Genomic DNA, 19,895 nt, shown 5'->3' with positions numbered 1-19,895 from the left:
ACATTCCTTGGGACATGGTCTGAGTCCTAGTAACTCATCTGTTATCTTGCTAGTTGTAGAAATTTAACTTGATAAGCATTTAACACTGTAAACTTAAAGTGTAATTTGTGTGACCTTTTAAAAATTGCTTTAAGTACCTGTAATGAGAACTGACTTATGATCACTTGAAAGATTTGTATAATTTTGTAAAACTCATATGCAATTAAAATGTCTGTTTCATTGATCTCTGTATTTTGCCAGACTTAATCCCATGTATATTATTTGTCTGAATTTCTTCGATTCTCTCAAGCCTGCAATAAACATTCTCTGTGGCACTGTATTTTGAGCCTGTTGAAGTATTTAAATTGAAATTCTAAATTAACTTGATATTCATACATAGAGCGTGAATTATTACTAAATCTCTTAGAAATATGTTGACAGGTATTAACTATCTTATAGAACTTTTTTTTGAAAGTGTTTTTAAATGAGATCATTCAAATGTTAAAATTTTAGCGACTGGTAAATTTAGCTAAGACTAAGCTGAACTTTAATCTCAGACAAATAGGCCAGTCTTAGCTTTAGGGAAGTTAAGGTGGTAACTTAAAAAGTAGCTGTTTACAATTTAAGAGAACCCTTTGATAACTTAGTGAAATTGTAAATGGCAAGTTACAGCCTTAGCAAAGAGTAAGATTAATTTACCTACCTGTCAAAATGGCACATACTCCCATTTTTATAGACCCATGGCCACTTATTTCTAATAACAGTAGAGTTTGGCACAACCTGCTTTCAGATATACCCTTTAAAGAAATACATTATACCCACTGTAAGGTGGAAGCAAAGAAATGACTTAGTTGTGGGTTCTGCCTGTTTAAATACAAGAATTTCTACACCCAATTAGTAATTCAAGTCTGTTTCTCTAAACACGTATGCCTATAGAAGAATGCTTTAAAATGAAGTGTTGATCTTAACACAGGTTTGACTGTGGGTTATAGTTTATTAATTGAAAATTATAGGGTATTTGACAGAGAAGCCAGAAATAAGCAACTGTTTCGGTTGGACTTTAGCAAGTGAAGATCACTTGGAGAGGAAAAGCTAATTTAGAAAAATAAATGTAGTGTATTCAAAGTTTTAAGTTGGTGATAACAGTATGCTCACAAATTAACAGTTAAGATGACCATCAGGTAGGGAATTTAAAAACCAACACTAACATTTCTTAAGGTACAGTTTGTTACATAAATGGACTTGCTTGGGTCTTTAAAGCCTCAAATGTAATGACTACCACTTAATACTTCTGGGGTTTTGTCATGAGCAAATAGGGTGACCTTAATACTTTTAATTGGAAATACTGGACTGTTTCCTTGAAACCCGAACACTAATCAGATGTCTATTTCCAGAAGCAGTTTCAGCTAGGCCTTTTGACACTCAGTGGGCCAACATACACCAGGGTAAGCTTATAACTCAGGTCTACATATGTGAAACGGGATTTTCTCTTATTTTCCAAACGTTGCCCTAGGTACCTTTCCCCCCACCACCCATTAAGGATCTTGCTGCAGAAAACTCAAAACCAAATAAAGCAGCTTGGCCTCGGGATGAGGGTGAAGAACCTGTACCAGCACACAAACTAGGACAGTTTAGATCCATAATTTAAGGAGAAAAGGGCTTCAAGGCCATAAATACCTGGGTTGTGTTAACGGTTGGTCTTTTCCTTGGCACTGGCTCAGCAGCTTTATGTAACCGCTTCTCTGTACTACTTCAGGTACAGGTTTGATTTCCCTTTGAATGTCTTCATGTAACAGTTCTTGGATAACTCACAACTGTTCTTCCTAGTTAACCCAATTATTTTAAAGAAGAGCGAGTACTTTGCAGGGCTGAAAAGCTCAGTTTACCTCTGCTCAGCAGGGGAAAAGACAGGCAACAGGCAAGGGTTATAGAAACAGTGGGGGCTGCATTTAAGTTCTTAAACAGATGAGACAAAAAGCTTTTAAAGCTGCAGACACTAACCTTGATTTTCTTTCACCTTTTTGAAAAATTTAATGGGATGGTAAGAAAGACAACCAGCTTTCTAAAGAAGTAACACCCAGGCAATAATTTATAGTACAATTGGCAATGTTGGGGTCCAATGTTCCCTTAGCAAAGAATTTCTTTTACCAATTATTTAGGGCAACATTTACCACAAAGCCAATGGGTGGCGGGTGGGGAGGAGGAGAACACCTTGATTGAATCCCAAAACTCAAGCTTTTCAGTTAACATTAAAACCACTAACTTTTGCCTTAAGATTGAAATGCTAAAAATCAAAAATATTACAGATGAAGTGTTTGAAAATAACTACATAAAGATGTCTGTTTCCATCAAATCAACACGTCTAATTTAGACTAATACAGCATTAACCGCTCAAACTTCGATGAACAGTCCTTTTCCACCTTAATGCAGTGTAGGAAGAATAGCACACATTAAAGTTTGTTACGAAAATAGAGTTTATTAAAAACATCCCTATTGTTTTTTGAGGAGCTTTCACCGTTACCTTGTCTTAAATTAAAAAAAAAAAAAAATAGAGAGCACTTCTAATTACGATTTGTAAACTTTTTAAAGTCAAAACTTTTAAAAAGTTACAGCAAAAAGGGTAATATTTATTCATATTTTCAGTATTTTTTTGTTGTTATTTTGTGGCTATTTTTAAATAGAAGGGAAGCAATCAAATTGCTTACAGCTCCCACCAACTACTGCGGGGCTGGAACATAGCGGGAGCAGGTATAATACAGCATCTGTACACCCCAAGCCCTACCCTCCTGTGTTGCTGTCATATCCGACAGATCCCAGTCTCTCTTAACGAGGAGCCTCTGCTGCTGAGCCGGGGTCCTTCTCGGGGTTGACGGATGAGGTAGCCTCAGCAGGTAACTCTTCAGAAGGCTTTGCGACTGCAGGCCCAGGCTCCCCCTTAGGAAGTTCTGAAACAGTGTCTACGTTTCCCGCTTGGCTAATGGGAGGTTCCACGGTCTTGTTACTGCCTGCCCTGTCTGCCACCTCGGGCTTCTCCTTGCCTCGGTTTTCTTCCTTCTCTCTACGAGACTCTCTATCTCTAGAATCTCTCTCTCTGTCTCGATGCCCGCTAGAACGTCTATTCCTGTCTTCCAAGTCTCTGTGCCTGTCCCGGTCGGGGCTCCTCCTTCCCCACTCTCTCCTCTCACGGTTACTATTCTCTCGATCATCGTTACGGTTCCCGTACCGTTCCCGGTCATTCTCCACCCTATTTCCAAAGGATCTTCTTCCAAACCTTTCTTGGTCTCTACCTGAATTGAACTGCTGCTGCCTGCTGTCATTTCTGAACGGCTGTGGCTGCTGCTGAGCCGGCGGCGGCTGCTGGGCTGGCGGCGGCTGCTGCGGCGGCGGCTGTGCAGGTGGCTGCTGCTGCTGCTGCTGCTGCTGCGGCGGCGGCGGCTGCCTTCCGTCTCGGTCCTCAGGACCCCCCGGGCCCGGCCCCGGGCCCCCGAGCCCTGGCATCCCGCCAGGCCTGACGAAGGGGCCGTGGGGTGGGAATGGGCCTTTCATTCCATGAGGCGGAGGCATTCCGAAGCCCCCCGGGCCTGGTGGTGGACCTCGGTGCATCATGTGTGGAGGCATGGGCCGAGGTGGCATCAAGGGAAACCGCTGTAAGTGAGGTGGAGGCATTCCCGGCGGGCGCTGGAGTGGGATCAGGCCAGGTCGGGCACCGAGAAGACCAGTGGATGGGGCCTGGAGCCCAATGACGGGACCTGGTGCAACTCCTTGTGTACCTAATGAGGCAATAAAAATGAGACTGTAAATAAAGCAACACAGAAGACGGCATATTCTATTTTCAGCTGTTTCCTGTGGTGCTTGGAGCAAAATGAAATTCACAATCTTCCAATGTCATACTGTTTGCCAGTCTACCCAGGAGAAACTCAATGTGAAGTCCCAGCAACAATCCACGGCAAGCAGTCCTAAAGATACATTATACAGTTATGTACACACACCTACCTAATACAGGTAGAGGTCCAAATATGTCACATAAGGAGACTAATATACCACATTTTGGAAAAAGTATATCTAAACATCCTTCCGCACAGCCCTGATTAGCAGCTGTTTTACCACTCAAAATACTTGAGAAACACAATGTACTATGTCCTAATGAGATAAAGAAATGAACTAGCTGAGCCAACTGAAACTTATTTCAGGTGTACTCTTAGAAATTTTTTACTCTAAGTCTTACTTTGACTTTCTATTAGAAAAAAATGGGGTCAATGACCTAGAAAATCCAGTGAAGAGGGAGGTTTCTTTGAGTCTATGACACTAAAATGCTTTACGTAGTTAACGTGCAGTCATGTGCTCAGTTGCTCAGCCGCTTTGTGACCCCATGGACTATAGCCTGCCAGGCTCCTCTTAGAATTTTTCAGGCAAGAATACTGGTGGTGGTCCAGTATTATAATGTTAACTGAACTGTATAGCCCGCCAGGCTCCTCTGTCCATGGGATTTTCCAGTCAAGAATACTGGAGTGGGTTGCCATATCCTTCTCCAGGGGATCTCCCGGACCCCGGAATTGAACCCTGGCCTTGTGCACTGCAGGCAGACTCTGTCAACTGGAATGCGTTGCCCTTTTTCTTCTCCAGGGGATCTTCCCAACCCATGGATTGAAAACACTAATGCTTGTAAAACAAAGATCAACACAAGAACGGTGAGTTTGTTTTCACAAGTCTCTTTTTAAAGCACAGCATAACATCTGAACTGCTATGCCAAAATGACTGCTGAACTATGCTGAGTGCTCAGCTATTCACCTTCTATTCATTTTCCCGAAGATGGCAAGACTGATAAAAGTTAGTGCTGCTGAAAGTGACAATGACTACTGGTCTTATTTCCTACTTACAGGAGGCATTTTACTTATGCTTTAGTGTAACAGTCAAATTCAACCCATCATGTATGATACAGAAAAAGAGGATTTGTTTCACAACTTAATTAAGTAACAGGTATCATCACCTCTCTCATTTCTCTGCAAATATTAACAATACAACAAGTTACTCTAAAAAGGAAAACGTTCAGGTATTATCAGAAGGTGCTGTCTACTCACATACTGCAGAGATGTCTTTGGCAAGCTGTAGGTTATGACTATCAGGTGGCAATGGTGAGAGAAATGCTTGTGCAACACTGACAGAAAAATAACCTGAAAGCAAACCCAATACTTTTGCATCTTTCCCCCATCCCCAACATCATGTTATTTTATGTTTACAGTTTCAATCACTTCCTCCCACTCACTTTAGCAAACATTTAAGGAAGTCCTACTAAATCCTAACAATAGATTTTCTGTATACACAATTATTACTAATATGGAAGACAAGAATTTCTACTTCAGTTTTTGCTCCTCCGAACATATGGTCCAATACTACTCTGTCAGACTTAGGAACTAAAAAGAGTGGACTGAAAATGTACGTGTATCAGTTATAACTCTTAACATGAAGTTATAACTCTTATCACTTTACTTAGAGCACCTTCTTTTAAATGCTTAAAGAGAAACATTTGGTGAAAAAAACCTCACACAGGAGTGACCCTGGACACATGCCTCAGAAATACAGATAATAATACCTGCTTTTTGCTGATATTAAATGGGATAAAACACTTAAGCATGAGCTAAGAGCTTGGCACATCGCTAAGTGCTGCAGTTATTATTCTACACATCTATTCTGACAGATGGTAAATGTCTTAACACTAAGTATTTCACTTTGCAAAAACACTATGTTTTGTTTTTCTGATCATTAAGATTTTATTAGCCTCTCCTGGTCCCCCAATATCCACCACAGTTTAGAGTCAAGCAGTTTGGTAATTGAAAGAAATTAAGCTTCCATATACCAGGCCTAAGAAAATGTTAATTACCATAATGAAAACCCACAAATGATGAACTGGATGAATGAGGCAAAGACCTCAGCCCTTCATAGACTCTTCACACTCTTAAGAAAATCCCAGACAGTGAGCATAATACAGAACTTATACTCTACCTCAGAATGATATGCAATTCACAGCAAACTTTCTTGATGTCACTTACTGTACATTTACTGAGACTGGACCATATAGTGAGACAACCCGGCATCTAAGGTTATTTCCTTGCTCCCACTTTTTAAAGAAATCATACAGTACCAACACTTGTGGACTTTAACTCAAAACAAGCAACATAAAGTGTATGTACCCATGTACAGTCTCTTTCAATAGTTTATCATATACAGAAGCACCTAAATAAAATTTTCATTTCCCACCAGCTTTTACTCAAGGATAAAAATGATAAATGTTTACTCTGTTAAAAGACTTGGTGTGGCACATTCTAGTACCTAACTATAAGCTCAAGGGGCCAATAGCAAGTTTTAAATTACACTACAGGGATGGGGAAGGGATTAAAAGTATCTTATAACAAAAGAATTAAGTTCAGATGAATCTTTAAGAGGAAACAGACCTTTGCAGGACAATGGGAATACTGATGGCTTCCTCAACTACCAATTTGACAGCTGCCAAAAGCCAACCTCTATCTTTGTACAGAGATCAAATGGGCAATGATTCTTGGTAAACCCATCTCTAGGAACGCATTTCTAAGTTCTTTGTAACATGCATCTGAGGGTACATACAGACTGACTTAACAGGGTTAACTTTTACACTACATGCATGCATATATATATATATATATATATAAAAATAAATATTTATCTTGTCAAACCGGATCTTTAGTTGTGGCATGTGGGATCTAGTACCCTGGCCAGGGACTGAACCCCAAGCCCCTGCACTGGGAGAGTGAAGTCTCAGCCACTGGACCACCAGGGAAGTCCCATATAATGAAACCTCTTACAAACAAATTTTTTTTTAATTTATTTTTAATTTTTGGCCACGACATAAAGCTTTTGGGATCTTAGTTCCCCAACAAGGTATTGAACCAGAGCCCATGGCAGTGAATGCAGGGTCCTAACATCTGGACCACCAGGGAATTCCCCAAAGCGTATTTTTATAAAGAAAAAAGCCCATTGCCTAATTTATCTATCTAACACATGTGGATATTTGGGGTTTACTTAAAATATTATACACTCAAATAATTTTTCTCTTTCATAAATAAGCTGATTTCCCTTTAACCCTTTATGGGCCAACAAAGTACAGACTCCTCTGACAGTATTTCCATAGTTTCAAATGTTGGCCTTCAAAATACACAAGTGGTAGAATTACTGATTTTTTTGCTCATCTGTTGTTGTTCTGCAGTGAACAAAAAAGTACTTCTTTTAATTAAAGTTACATTTGATTAAAAAAATATATCAGGTGGTATAAGTTCCTGGTAGGGATAACAGGTGAATTTCATTTTCATTAGGAAAGCTGATGTTACACACACACCAGTGGATATGTAGTGAGTTCCCCAGGTCTAAAGGACATTCAACGTAATTATTCATTTTATTTCAAAGTTTGATGTGCAATATACCATGGACAAGTTTTCCAGAGTTACAAACTTCAAAAAAAAAAAAAAATTCACCCATACGTATGTTGAACATCGAAGCTTTTTTTACATTGTTACCACATTTACTGTGCTGGGGATGTTGTTCTTTAGTGGCTGTGTCCCAACCTGTGTCTACCCTGTGGACTGTTGCCTGCCAGGCTCCTCTGTCCATGGGATTTCTCAGGCAAGAAAACTGGAGTGGGTTGCCATTTCGTTCTCCAGGGGAATTTTCCAACTCAGGGATCAAACATGCATTGGCAGGTGGATTCTTTAACACTGAGCCACCAGGGAAGCATGTGCTGGGGATATAAGGACTAAAAATAATCATCTTTTCCTTCAAACAGAATACAGCCTAGTAGAAACAAATGTTAATTGCTCTAAGAGATGGCACACACTAGGATGGTGACAAAAGTAAAACTGATACAAGTTGGTGTGTGTGAAAATGAGCAGGAGTCCCATGAGATGTCTGAATTAGGTGTCAGCAGAAGAGAAAAACATTCAGGCCAACATTAGGAAGGAAGGATGTTACGATCAAGAGGATGGCGCTGCTGAAAAGGCCTATTAGCAAGCTGAAGCAGTAAAGTGTGCTGTTATTGCAGCAGAATGTCTTTTGAATGAAAATCGAGGTGAGGTTTATTATTGAAGCAGCTAGAATCTGTACAAATATAAATCGCTATCAATTAAAAATTAGAAAAAGAAAAAAAGATGAGATGTGTGAGGCTGAACAAGGTAGGCCGGGGCATCCAGGTCTTCCATGCGTGATAAGGAACTTGGACTGATCTAGAGAGGTGGGAAAACCTCACAGGGATTTTTAGCAGGGATGGTCCTATGTTCGTTTTTGGAAAATCCCTCTTCCTGAGGAAAGCAAGAAGGGGGAGGAGGGAGGATACTAGAGAGTAGTGAGGCTCTTATTTCAAGAATCCAGGGGACAGAGGTGAGAGACAACTGAAAGAGGTGCTAGAGAAGGAGGAACATTTAAGCTTTTCAACAGCAGGACCGGAAGAATCCAAGAGCTGGAGGAACACAGCTCTCTGCTTTGAATGAGAGGATGGAGGCATCTGTGCAATGCAGAAATTTAATAACAGAAGCAATTTTTGGAGAGAGACGACAAACTTCACATGGTAACACTGAGGGTTGGAGAGGCCTGGGCTACACCTGATGGAAATATGCTCAAGAGATTGATTAAATGTATAGAGCTCAGAAGATTAAGAGTCATGGTGTTAACTTATCCAGAATATGGATGAAACAAAAAAGGGAGGAATTCAGACCTGGGGAAACAGCACAGTAGATAGAAAACTCCAAATTTTCTAATACAGCAAGATTTTAAGGCAGACAAATTATTTAAATTCAAGGAGAAGAAGAAACTCGTGTGTGTGCGCTAAGTCACTTCAGTCATGTTGGACTCTTTGCGACCCCATGAATTGTAGCCCGCCAGGCTCTCCTGTCCATGGAATTCTCCAGGCAAGAATACTGGAGTGGGTTGCCATACCCTCCTCCAGGGGGTCCTCCTGACCCAGAGATCAAACTTGGGTCTCCTGCATTGCAGGTGGATTCTTTACCGTCCAAGCCACTGGGGAAGAAACTCATTGGAGTTTAAATAGCCAAGGCTATTTCCTATGAGTCAAAAAGCCCTCAACTGTTCCACAACTAAAAAACAAGTATCAAGATTAGAGAGATGCCACTGCTTTCTATAGCAAAGATGTTGGTGATCATGGGAAATAAGAAACAAGTATGTTAAAAGGCTAAAGGTGTGGTGTGGGAGGGGAAGGTTGGTATGGTTGGGGACCAGTGTGGACCTTGAAATCTCAGAATAAGGCTTGACTTATTTACTGTGGCAGAGACCAGCTGAATGTGTTAGTTGTATTCTTTCACAGATGATGTAAATTTAAGTTGGATTTTTTTTTTTAAAACAAGGATCTGCTATGTGAAGAAGGAAAGGGGGGAAAGCAAGGGGAGGAAGGGCAGAGGGAACATCTGAAAAGGCCAATCAGCAGAAAGGATGGTTCTTCTGCCTCTTCTCCACCAATCATCTTGTCTTTCATTCTACCACAGCCAATACCTCTGGGAAGTCCTGGACTTTTCATCAGAAGCAACTTCGTTACTTCAAAATTCTCCTTTTCAAGTGCCCCAAACAACCGTCAATCCCACTAGGATCATGTTCCCCATGCCCGCAACGTCTTTCCTTTCCTCCTTACCTGTCTTGGGAGTCCATGGTTCTCCCTCACCATGCTGCTCAGAAATTGGTTTTAAATGCAACTCTTCTACCTAATCTGCACCTGAATATGGCTGGGCACCACCCCCAACATGCTGACTGGCCTCATTTTATTTGTAACTACAACCACAAATTCTCCCTTAATCCTGGCCACCAATTCTAATTTCGTGAGTCAATTCACATTCATATGCTTCTAGGTATCTGTTTCAAATGTTCATTTTTCCTTAATTGTCTGCCCTTACCTGGTTGGTTTTATATAGCTTTTGAGAGGTAAAATTCATATAGCCTACAATTCACCCATGTAAAGGGTGTAGTTCAATGTTTTTAAATATATTCAGAGTTGGGCAACCATCAAAATAAATTTTAGAACAATTTTTATCATCTCAAAAAGAAACCCTGTATTCATTAACTACCATTCCCCATTTCCCCCCAACCTCCAGGCAACCATACATCCCATTTCCTGTCTCTATGGACTTGGCTATTCTGGACATTTCATGTAAGTGGAATCATACAATACATGACCCTCTGTGACTAGATTCTTCCACTTAGCGTATCTTTTCAAGGCCCATCCAAAGTACTTCATTTCATTACCAAGTAATGTTAAATGGAAATAAGTTTTATTTATCCTAGTTGATATAGCATTAAAAGAAGGCATTTAGAAAGACTTTTTCATCCACCCACCCACCACCAAACCTACCCTTTACCTGCACCTGTATCCGTATTGCTCCTTCCGTCTGTGAACATCTGTTTGGAACATGTGTTCCAAAGGCTAAATGAAGCCCCACACTCAAACCCCAAACCTAGGCTCCCCTCTCATCTACCTAAGAATATCAACCTAGCAAATCTCTCTTTTTTGCTGCATCAAAAATTTCCCGTCCCGGGTTTTCCAGTAATAACATGCTGGAGTTTTGTCTATCTTTTAGAAATAAAAACAAAAAATCCCTCCCTCACTGTGGATTTCCCTTCAGCTCTCACCCCCATTTTAATGTTCCCCCATATGGCACATCTCCTCAGAGTAGGATGTCCAGAATCACTGTACCATTGCCTCATCTCTCCTTCTCTCCTATATATATATATATACACACACACACACACACACACACTTATACAGGCTTTTGAACCCATCACTCCAATAAAACCACATTTCCCAAAGTCACCCAGAAGCTTTCGTTTTGCTAAATCCAGTTGGCAAGTCTCAGCACTCCTCTTTGACCCAACAATGGCCTGTGACGGTTGCAGTCTCCCTCCTCCCTAGGAACTTTCCTTTACTCAGCTTCCAGAGTACCTCCCTCTACTGTTTCCTAGCTCCCTGGCTGTGCCTTTGCTGGATGGAACAGCACAGGACAGTGGCTAAAAGCATGGGTGTTGGAACGAGGGTACCTTGAATTCTAGGCACTGCCACTTGGAGCTGTGACCTTGGGCAGGTTATTTCATCTCTTTATGCCTCTTACGCTCTATCTACAAAATGGGGATAACTGTGTCAACTTCAAAGAATTGTAAGGCTTAAATGATTGATACACACAAACTCTTAGTTCTCCATACTGTATTTTCAACTGCTAAATGCTGCAGTATTCCTGGGCTCATCCCTCGCACTACATCCCCTCCCTAGGTAATTTCACAACTGGTGGCTGTAAATGTCGTTTATATTTGCTGACAACACCAGAACTTATCTTTACCAGTTGTTTAGCTGACATCTGCACCTAAATGTCAAAATCCAACATATTTAACTTGACATCCTCACCCTAAACCCACGCCTCTTTGAGATTTTCCCATTTCAGGAATGGCGATTACACTACCAAATGCTCAGGTTAAAAAAAAACCAAACAACAAAACATAGTCATTCTTGGCTCTTCTCTCACGTATGTAAGTTAGGAGAGTCACTTTGAAGGCTCTATCTTCATCCAAAATAGTCCCCTCATTCCACTCTTACCAACTCTTGCAGTTTGCTTTCTCCAGAACTGCCATATACAATCCTTTGAAAAATGGAAACTAGTTCACAACAGTGTTCAAACCTACACTTCCTGTTGCACTCCTGACTGACCCTTGGTCACTAGCTCTGAACTCATCACGGCTGCTCTTATGTTCACCTTGTTCCAGCCCTACAGCCCTCTGTAGTTTGTTCTCAGTCCAGGCTCCCCTTCTGTCTTCTCTAAATGAGATGTTCTTCCTCTGTATCTACATGACTCTTTCCTCTTATTATTCCTCTCTATATTACCTCCTCAGAAGCCTTCTCCAGCCATTTTATTCAAAACAGTACACTTTACACGACATTCCTCCAATCCCGTTCTCTGCTTTATTCTCTTCACAGGAATATCTTCATGTGAAATTATTAGTTTACTTATTTATCTAAGTCCCTGCCATAATGTAAGCTCCAGGAAGACAGGCCTTCTCTTGTCATCCAGGTATCTCTAGTACCCAGAACGGTGCCTGGTCCACAGTAGGTATTGGGAGTAAACATGTTGAACATATAAATGTATGGTGGTGGCATAAACTGACAACTAAACTCATAGACAAGATACCTCTCAGGGGGCAAAAACAGTCTCTCCCCACGGTGGTCTCTTTCCTTACCTATGAAGGCCTGAAATTTATTTTGAGAAAAGCTGCAATGTTCTTTCACAACCTCCTTTTCCGCTCCCAGTTGCAGTTCCACCTTTTTTGATTCCAAAAGAATGCCACTGTGGCACTGTGCATGAACCTAATTCGAAATCTGTTCACACAAGGAAAAAGATATACCAGCCACTCTTCTCTCTCCCATCAACGCCCTGAGAGCCTCTAGGCATACAGATATATGGTTGTTGAACCATTGAAAGCTGTCTTGTTTCTTTTAAACTACAGACCTTCAGGAAATTGAAATAATAGTACAACCCAAACATGTATCTCCTTTGCCTAGATTCACCAATTAATAACAAATAGGGCATAATTATTCTGAAGAGACTCCCAGGTGATTCTTCTAGCAGGTACTGTGTTGGGAGCTGGGGAGAATGAAAAAAATGAGCTAGTTTTCTAAGAATGAGAGAGAGAGCACATGTTACATTGCATTATACATTACTACACCAAAAAAAGAAAAAAAAGGTATGGTAGCAAAGACTTAAAAGAAATTTGAGTTTCAATAATATATAGTGTAAGTACACTAAGACGTATATCTATTTTTAGCATGGCATAGGACATGAAAACCCTAATTTTAAATGAAAAAACCAGAAGCCATTATCTCTTAAAAATGACTTCTTGGTTTTTTTTTTTTTTTTTCAAAACAATCTACAATAAGGTTTGGTCAATTTTCCTATAGATCTTTTATAGTTGCTTTTTAGAATTTCAGTTTGTATACAGAAGCATAACAGGTGTGACTTGGAGTTAGGAGTTGTACTACTGGAGTCAAGAAGTCTGGGATATACTGGTAATCCATCACTGAATGAGATCATCCATAATTCTCAGTGTTATCTGGAAAAAATCTTACCTGCAATTCTTCATAGCATTATACTTGTCTACCAAAAATCAATCTAGAGCCCAGAGTTTCTGTCCCTCCTACCTTCCTTCGGCCCCAAAAGCTGTCAGGTTTAAATTAAAAAGACTCTTTAGGTTGGAGTTCTGCAGCCTAGAAGGTGCAGACAGAGATGGAGACAATGTGATAAGCACCTTTCACGTTTTTGTGCAAGACTTTCCCAAGGTTTTGTTTGAAGTGCTTCACCTTCTGAGAAAATACAGTATACTCATGTATAAATTCATACCCAAAGTAAGTATTTGTTGTGGATTGATCACTATTAATCATTCATTGAACAATGTTTTTTATACAAAGTTGAAAGAAACACTGTGTTGAGTATTTTGGAAGCATTTCTAAGTATAAAACACTAGTGGAATAATAAAACGCAATATTTAGAGTACCAATTCAAATATTTTAAAGCTTTCAAAGAACACTTTTATAGGACAAAGGAACATTTGGTAGACCCCTCTAGGTTATAATTTAATATAACCAACATCATAACCAAGTCTACAATAAGAAAAAAATTAAAATGCAAAGTGTTTTAAAAATTAGACATTACCATTAAAAAAACATTGAGAATTTTCTTCAGAATTCCTTTAAATGTTATTCACACTATTAGATTGGTGCTCTAATGTTCTAATTTAAAATATTAAAAATTATCAAAAAATCAAAATTCTGGGGAGAAAACTCTAAAGCTAAGTGAAATCACAACTTAAAATATCAATTTTAAAGCACAGTTGACCCTTAAAAAACAGATTTGAACTGTACAGACCCACTTACACAGACTGCTTTCCCAGTAAATATATACTACAGGGTATGTAGTTGGTTGAATCTACAGATGTGGGACCTCGGTTACTGAGGGCCAACTATAAAATTTAAAGTGGATTTTCAACTGCACGGGAGTTGAAGCCCCTAATCCCAGCACTGTTCAAGAATGAAGTGGAATTACAGAAGTTGACAATAAAATTGTTCATCTTCAAGACAGTATTAAGGTCACAGCTATGGCATAAAAGCAAATATAACTGTTTAATTTACAAACCAATTTGGTCTACATAATTCTTGACGTGTTCAAATTTCGGAAAATCAAACGCCAGGCAAGGAAGTGTGAAAAATCAAGCTCGAAATACATCATACTACTGTCTAGCAATTCAGCTTGTAGGCCACTGACCTGTGATTTGTGCTTTAAATCTTTGGTAACAAATATTATCAAAAAGAAGCAATCTAACACATACCCAATTCTTACTTATAAAAGTTCACCATCATTTATAGCACTGTGACAAAACCGGGGAGAATCTCTGTATAATAATAATTAATGAACGTATGTACCTGACAAGAGAAGAGACTTTAATTTTGCACAATAGGAATGAGTCTGACTTATCTTACTTTCTTCCCTGAAAAGATATTTTGGATATGCTGGTAACACAATAGATATGTAACACAAACAAACATTTTTTTTGTGTATTTTTTTATTGTCTGGAACACCAAAGTAACCCAAATTTCACATTACAATGAAATTTTAAATAAGAATATGTTGTACATCGTATGAGAGATACATGTTATACATAAATTTGGAAAAGTAATAAATACATACACTTATACAGTAAAGAGAATGTACTGAATTGCTATCATCTTTCATATTCCTTCTCTTCTAAATGGTCAACAACTATGAACTATTAACTTTAATGAAATGACCACTGCTCTAGCAAGCTACTTGGGAGTGTGAGGTATTAAGCACAGATTCCTTTAAAATCAAGTAATGAGTTATTATTGTGCATCAAATAGTTTTTATGTTTTCAGATTATCGGTTACTAAAACAATAAAAATCTCTAGAAGATGGAGGTGGTTCTCTATAAATCTGGTGGTGTGGGCTACCTCAGCCCAATTCCAGAAACAGAGAGTCATCACTTCCAAACTAACACCTAAACTTAAGTCTGATCATTCAGAAAACTCTTTAAACCAAACCATCCTTAAAGCACCCCACTGCCTCCTTCATAACCAAGGCCCACAACAGAATTTTGGAAGATCTGTTGAACATTTTACTGGCCCCTCTAGTTTAAAAATATCATTGCCACATTTCAGAAATTAAGATCCAAGAACTCAGTTAACTCTCAAGGATATATTTACCTTTCATTTTAAGAAAACAATTTGAGTATCACTAATAGGATAAATACAGATACCATATCATGCTATTTAAATGAAATGCCACTACTATATAACCAATACACATTTTATCACTAAGCCATGATGGAATGTCTATATATGTGAACTTATCACCTGGTTTAATATACTGTAAAAATATCTGAGGCAACCATGCCAAGATACATACTTCCCTAAACAAGCTACTTCTACTGCTGACAATTAGAACAATTTAAAATAAATTATAGGTACAGTAATATAATTTTAGAATTTCCAAGTATAAATACTCTTCTTTATTCTAAATATTGTCTATGATATTTCTTACCTGTAATAAGCACCCACTATTCACTGAGTGCCTACTCTGTGACAGGCCCCACGTCAGCTGTTTATATATGTTTATGTTAGTCCAACTGAATCATCCCAACACCCTGGTTTAACATTTTTATTTCTTGTCTCACAGATGAAGAAGCTGAAGTTTAAGTATCACCTCCTAGGCTTAAAATTTTCTGTATAGTGTAATGTTGGTTTTTATTATCTTAAGAGAAAACATTAGAGCACCAAGAGAAAACATGAAAGCATCTTAGTTCTAGTCTTCTGTTTCGCAGTTGACATCAACAATATCCAACCTACTTAACTGATCCTTTAGTACTACAATACCGCATGTGATTACTATATTCCTTTATCAAAATGATGGAATTGTGATCAGTCTTTTGGATAAATCCTCCTTTATTTGCATATACATTAAAAAGTCTCACTTCTATAAAAGGTCAAAATTCATGGGATACTCTTTTCAAGATTTCTAATTGAAGGGAAACAGAAGTGTATTTTTTTCATGATTCAAATAAAACTACTGCATTTTACTTAAAAGTGCTTATTTTAACAAAACTGTTCTTATTTTTATGCTATATCAGAATTTAACCTTTCCAGATCTGGAACAACCTTTATTCCCTAAGTTTTTTGTTTTAAAAGTTAAGGACAAAGATCATAGAGGTGAAGTATAAACAGCCCTACACTGAAAAGCATCCATCCATCCACTTACATAATAAATGTTCCTCTCTCATGGAGCTTCCGGTCTGGTGGGTAGGAAGAGATGGACATCTAAGCAGGTATGTTACATAACAAAAAATGCTAAGAAATTTGATTATTTTTCTAGCACTGACTAGCTTTGATATGTTTTGTTTCACATGTTGGTTGAGAGTTTAAATTATACATTTCAGTAGTGATGAGAAATTAAGGGCAGAGTTTCCAAAGCCTAAATGTTAAATAAAAGGTAGGCTGTTTATTCTTCTTTGTTTTTGGCTGTGCCTGTGGCTTGCAGGATCTTGGTTCCCAGCCCAGGGACTGAACCTAAGGCACGGCAGTGAAAGCCTGGAATCCTAACCATCAGGCCACCAGGGGAACTCCCTGGGTTATTTATTCTTGAAGGTTGTTCAAAAGTAGTGGTTCTCAAAGTCTTAGAGATGATGAAATCTTTTCACTGATTTAATGAATTTACTAAACCCAGAAAAAAAGCACAAATGCAAGCAAACAGTCTCAGGTGACCTAATATCTACGGACACCAGAGTAGGAAATTTCATTTTAATGAGAATTCATAATCAGGGCATGGGTGTGGGGTGAAGGAAAGAGGGTGATCAGAAAATTCTACCCAACTTAGATTCACTATGATTCTTGTATAATCACCTTATTACAAATATTGGGGGGGGGGGGGTTTGTAACAAAACTGAGATCCAAAGATACTGAGGTTTCCTGGCTCCCAGTCTACTACTGTTCCTTCTACTATGCCTTCCATCAGGGCACAGACCTCTTAAGCAACTTCCCCATCAGACAAATCATTTTGCATCATTACAATGACTACTGTACACTACTTGTGACAAAGTTTAACCATAAATCCTCTTTTACTATTACTCAGTCTGTGTACTAAAATAAAAATCAAGTTTATTATTAACCTAACCTCAGTCTTGGAGAGGGCAGAAGACAGCATGCCATTTAAAAACAAATTAATTTTTATTATAAATGTAGTACACGCAACAAAGTAAAATTTCCAACAGTCCTGAAAACTGCAGGTGAAAAGTAAAAATCCTACATCACAAACCAATGTCCCACAGCCCTATATCCCAGGAGTATAGGGCTCTTTCCTTAAAAAATCTCAGATTAGGAAAACAAACATTTGTGCACAAACACACATCTTTAAAACATACAATGGGTTCACAGGATTGAAACATTACAATAGTAAGGATAAATTAACTACCCATTATCAGAATCAAGTGTTAATTATAGTTAGCAATACCACTTCAAATATAATTAATTTGTTATTAACACTTGAAACAAGTATATGGCATATTCATTTAAATTCAAGCAAGCAAGGGTAAGGCCTCTTAAAGATGTGAACAATCTAAACCACACTTCCTTGGACCTTAGAAGTTGAGTTGTGGGTAAAGAATACAACAGGTTAAGTCTTGTAAGAAACTGAGGGGTCAGTGGAAAAGCACTGCCTCGGGCTGCGCAGCTCTCACTCAGGTAACAAAGCCATTTTATTGCAATGTATCAAAGGTAGTCTCTTTGCCAGCCTACAGAGAATGCTATCAAAGTCCAGGAATTTTAAATATATAAAAATTCATCCAGACAGAAAAAAAACCTATGTTGCTTAAAAAAAAGTCTGTATCTTATTATGCCAGGATGTCTGGGGTTTTGTTAATCATGGACTATGTACCAATTCCTGTTCATAGAGATTAGTCTGATCACTTTTTTATACCAAATTAAGATGTGCAAATCCAAAGTTTTATTCAAGACAGAGAAACGAATAAGATTTCATTTTTGAGGCTGTCTCTTAAGGGTAGACTTGGTGAAGACCATGTACACATGTTTAAAAGAAAGGTCTTCCTCCAAGGAAAACAGCCTCAGAGAATAATTTACCAAAATGAACACTGTTTCTAAAAAGCCTAACTTGGGAAGGGGAAAGAAAACTAATGATAAAAAAAATGAACTTACCAAGAAGTGAAACAGGCTGGGTTACAGGAGGGGTAGGCAGATTCGTGGGTGCAGCAGGTGGCACAGCAGAGCCATACATTTTCACACTGTCACCAGACTCGGCGTTTCCTCTAGCCCCAGACACCACTGTTGGAATGGGATTTCCAATAGATAAGTCTTTTGTAGTGTCTTCATTTATACCAGCGATAGTAGCTAAGGAATATAATTACATCAACATGTGAAGCTGAATAATTAATTATCACCCTGGTTAACATGCTTTTGCCATACTACAGAACCTATTACTGGTCCATTCTCCCTCCTACTCCCAACTCCAAGAGGACAAGTGAACACAAAGGAAAAACATGCTTACAGTTTGGGATGCTTATTGGTGGAGTGTGAGGAGGAGGAATGGATACTGGTGGAGTTATAGGAGGTGGGGGTCCAGGGGGAAGAAAACCTAGAATAAGAAAAACAATGCCAACTTAAGTTGTGTCACTTTATTTCAGGCTCTTAAACGAGAGTATCTTCTCAAATAACTTAGTGTACCTGGTGGCAGATGCATTGGGTTGAATCCTGGGCGCAAAAACGGTGGCGGAGGTGGAGGAGGAGGAACACCAGGCCCAAAGCCTGGAGGTGGAATTCCCAAAGGAGGCGTGAAAGCAGGTGGCTGGAGAGCACCAACTACAGGAGGTCCTGGCTGATGTGGTGGGACCTAGAAAGAAAGGAAAATGAAGCCGCATATCTAGCCACCCTCTCACTCATATAGTGGGTAGAGACAAAGAAAATACCTTGCTGAAAAAAACCAGTATCTCTAAATTGTGCTTATTATGTGAATACATTTATTAGATAACAGTGGTAATCTGTACCCACTCCAAAACAATGGAAACTACATACTTTTCCCCCTTTCTAAAAATTCTGGGCTGCTTGCTCCATGTGGCTTGCAGGATCTTTGTTCCCCCACCAGGGATTGAAGCTGCAACTCTGCAGTGGGAGCATGGAGTTCTAACCACTGAGCTACCACGGAATTTCCAGAAATCACAGTTTGCCCTATACTTATCAAAGCAAATACCACACTGTGATTCACCATCACCTACACTGGTGTTCTGCCAGAATATTAATGTTAAAAAATGTATCACGGTCAGGTCAATTAAGTTTGAGGAATACAACTCTAAGAAAAGCTACCAGGTAATTTGCACTTAACTGTGATTAAGATCACAGTTCCTGGGGTCAAACTGCCTGTTCCCCCTTTTAAGTCATCCTGTGACCCTGAGAAAGCGACTTACACTACACTCTGCAGACCTCGGTTTACTCATCTGTAAGATGAAAAAGTGCCAACCTCACATAATTATGGAGATTAGAGAATAAATAAATGTTGAGTGCTAATGCCTGACATTTAATATATACCCAACACTTTAGTTATTGCTTAAAAAAAAAAAGTATCAATCTTAACAGATTAGTCAAGTTTCTTTAAGTGAGTGCTGACATACACCGAAACCTGCACTGGAAGTCATATCCAAAAGGTTGCATAAAGAGTGCCAATTTGGGGAATCCATTTATAAAATATCACCGCTAAGAATGTACCAAAGCATGTACTTTTCTCCTAACATTGAGAAAAATCAAGAAGCTAGGCAACCCAGCCCTGAGATAGCTTAGATTT

General features: G+C 39.0%; 1 protein-coding gene across 2 annotated transcripts in view; it reads right to left on the bottom strand.

Moving 5' to 3' along the window:
- Window positions 1-2,435: 2,435 nt before the first annotated feature.
- Window positions 2,436-19,895, bottom strand: part of SCAF4 (SR-related CTD associated factor 4) — a 62,341-nt gene continuing 44,881 nt past the window's right edge. The window contains exons 17-20 of one of the 2 annotated variants that reach the window (XM_006053561.4): window positions 18,785-18,950; window positions 18,609-18,695; window positions 18,260-18,451; window positions 2,436-3,749 (exon numbers count right to left, since the gene is read on the bottom strand). In XM_006053561.4, coding sequence (XP_006053623.2) covers window positions 2,803-3,749; window positions 18,260-18,451; window positions 18,609-18,695; window positions 18,785-18,950 — 1,392 coding nt within the window. In that variant the 3' untranslated portion in view covers window positions 2,436-2,802. The remainder of the gene's footprint in view (window positions 3,750-18,259; window positions 18,452-18,608; window positions 18,696-18,784; window positions 18,951-19,895) is intronic. The other variant, XM_006053562.4, reaches the window with a different exon arrangement.

Source organism: Bubalus bubalis, chromosome 1, assembly GCF_019923935.1.
Source record: "Bubalus bubalis isolate 160015118507 breed Murrah chromosome 1, NDDB_SH_1, whole genome shotgun sequence".
Lineage (NCBI taxonomy): Eukaryota > Metazoa > Chordata > Mammalia > Artiodactyla > Bovidae > Bubalus > Bubalus bubalis.
The sequence above is the reverse complement of the archived record's forward strand: the minus strand, read 5'-3'. Positions and strand labels throughout refer to the sequence as shown.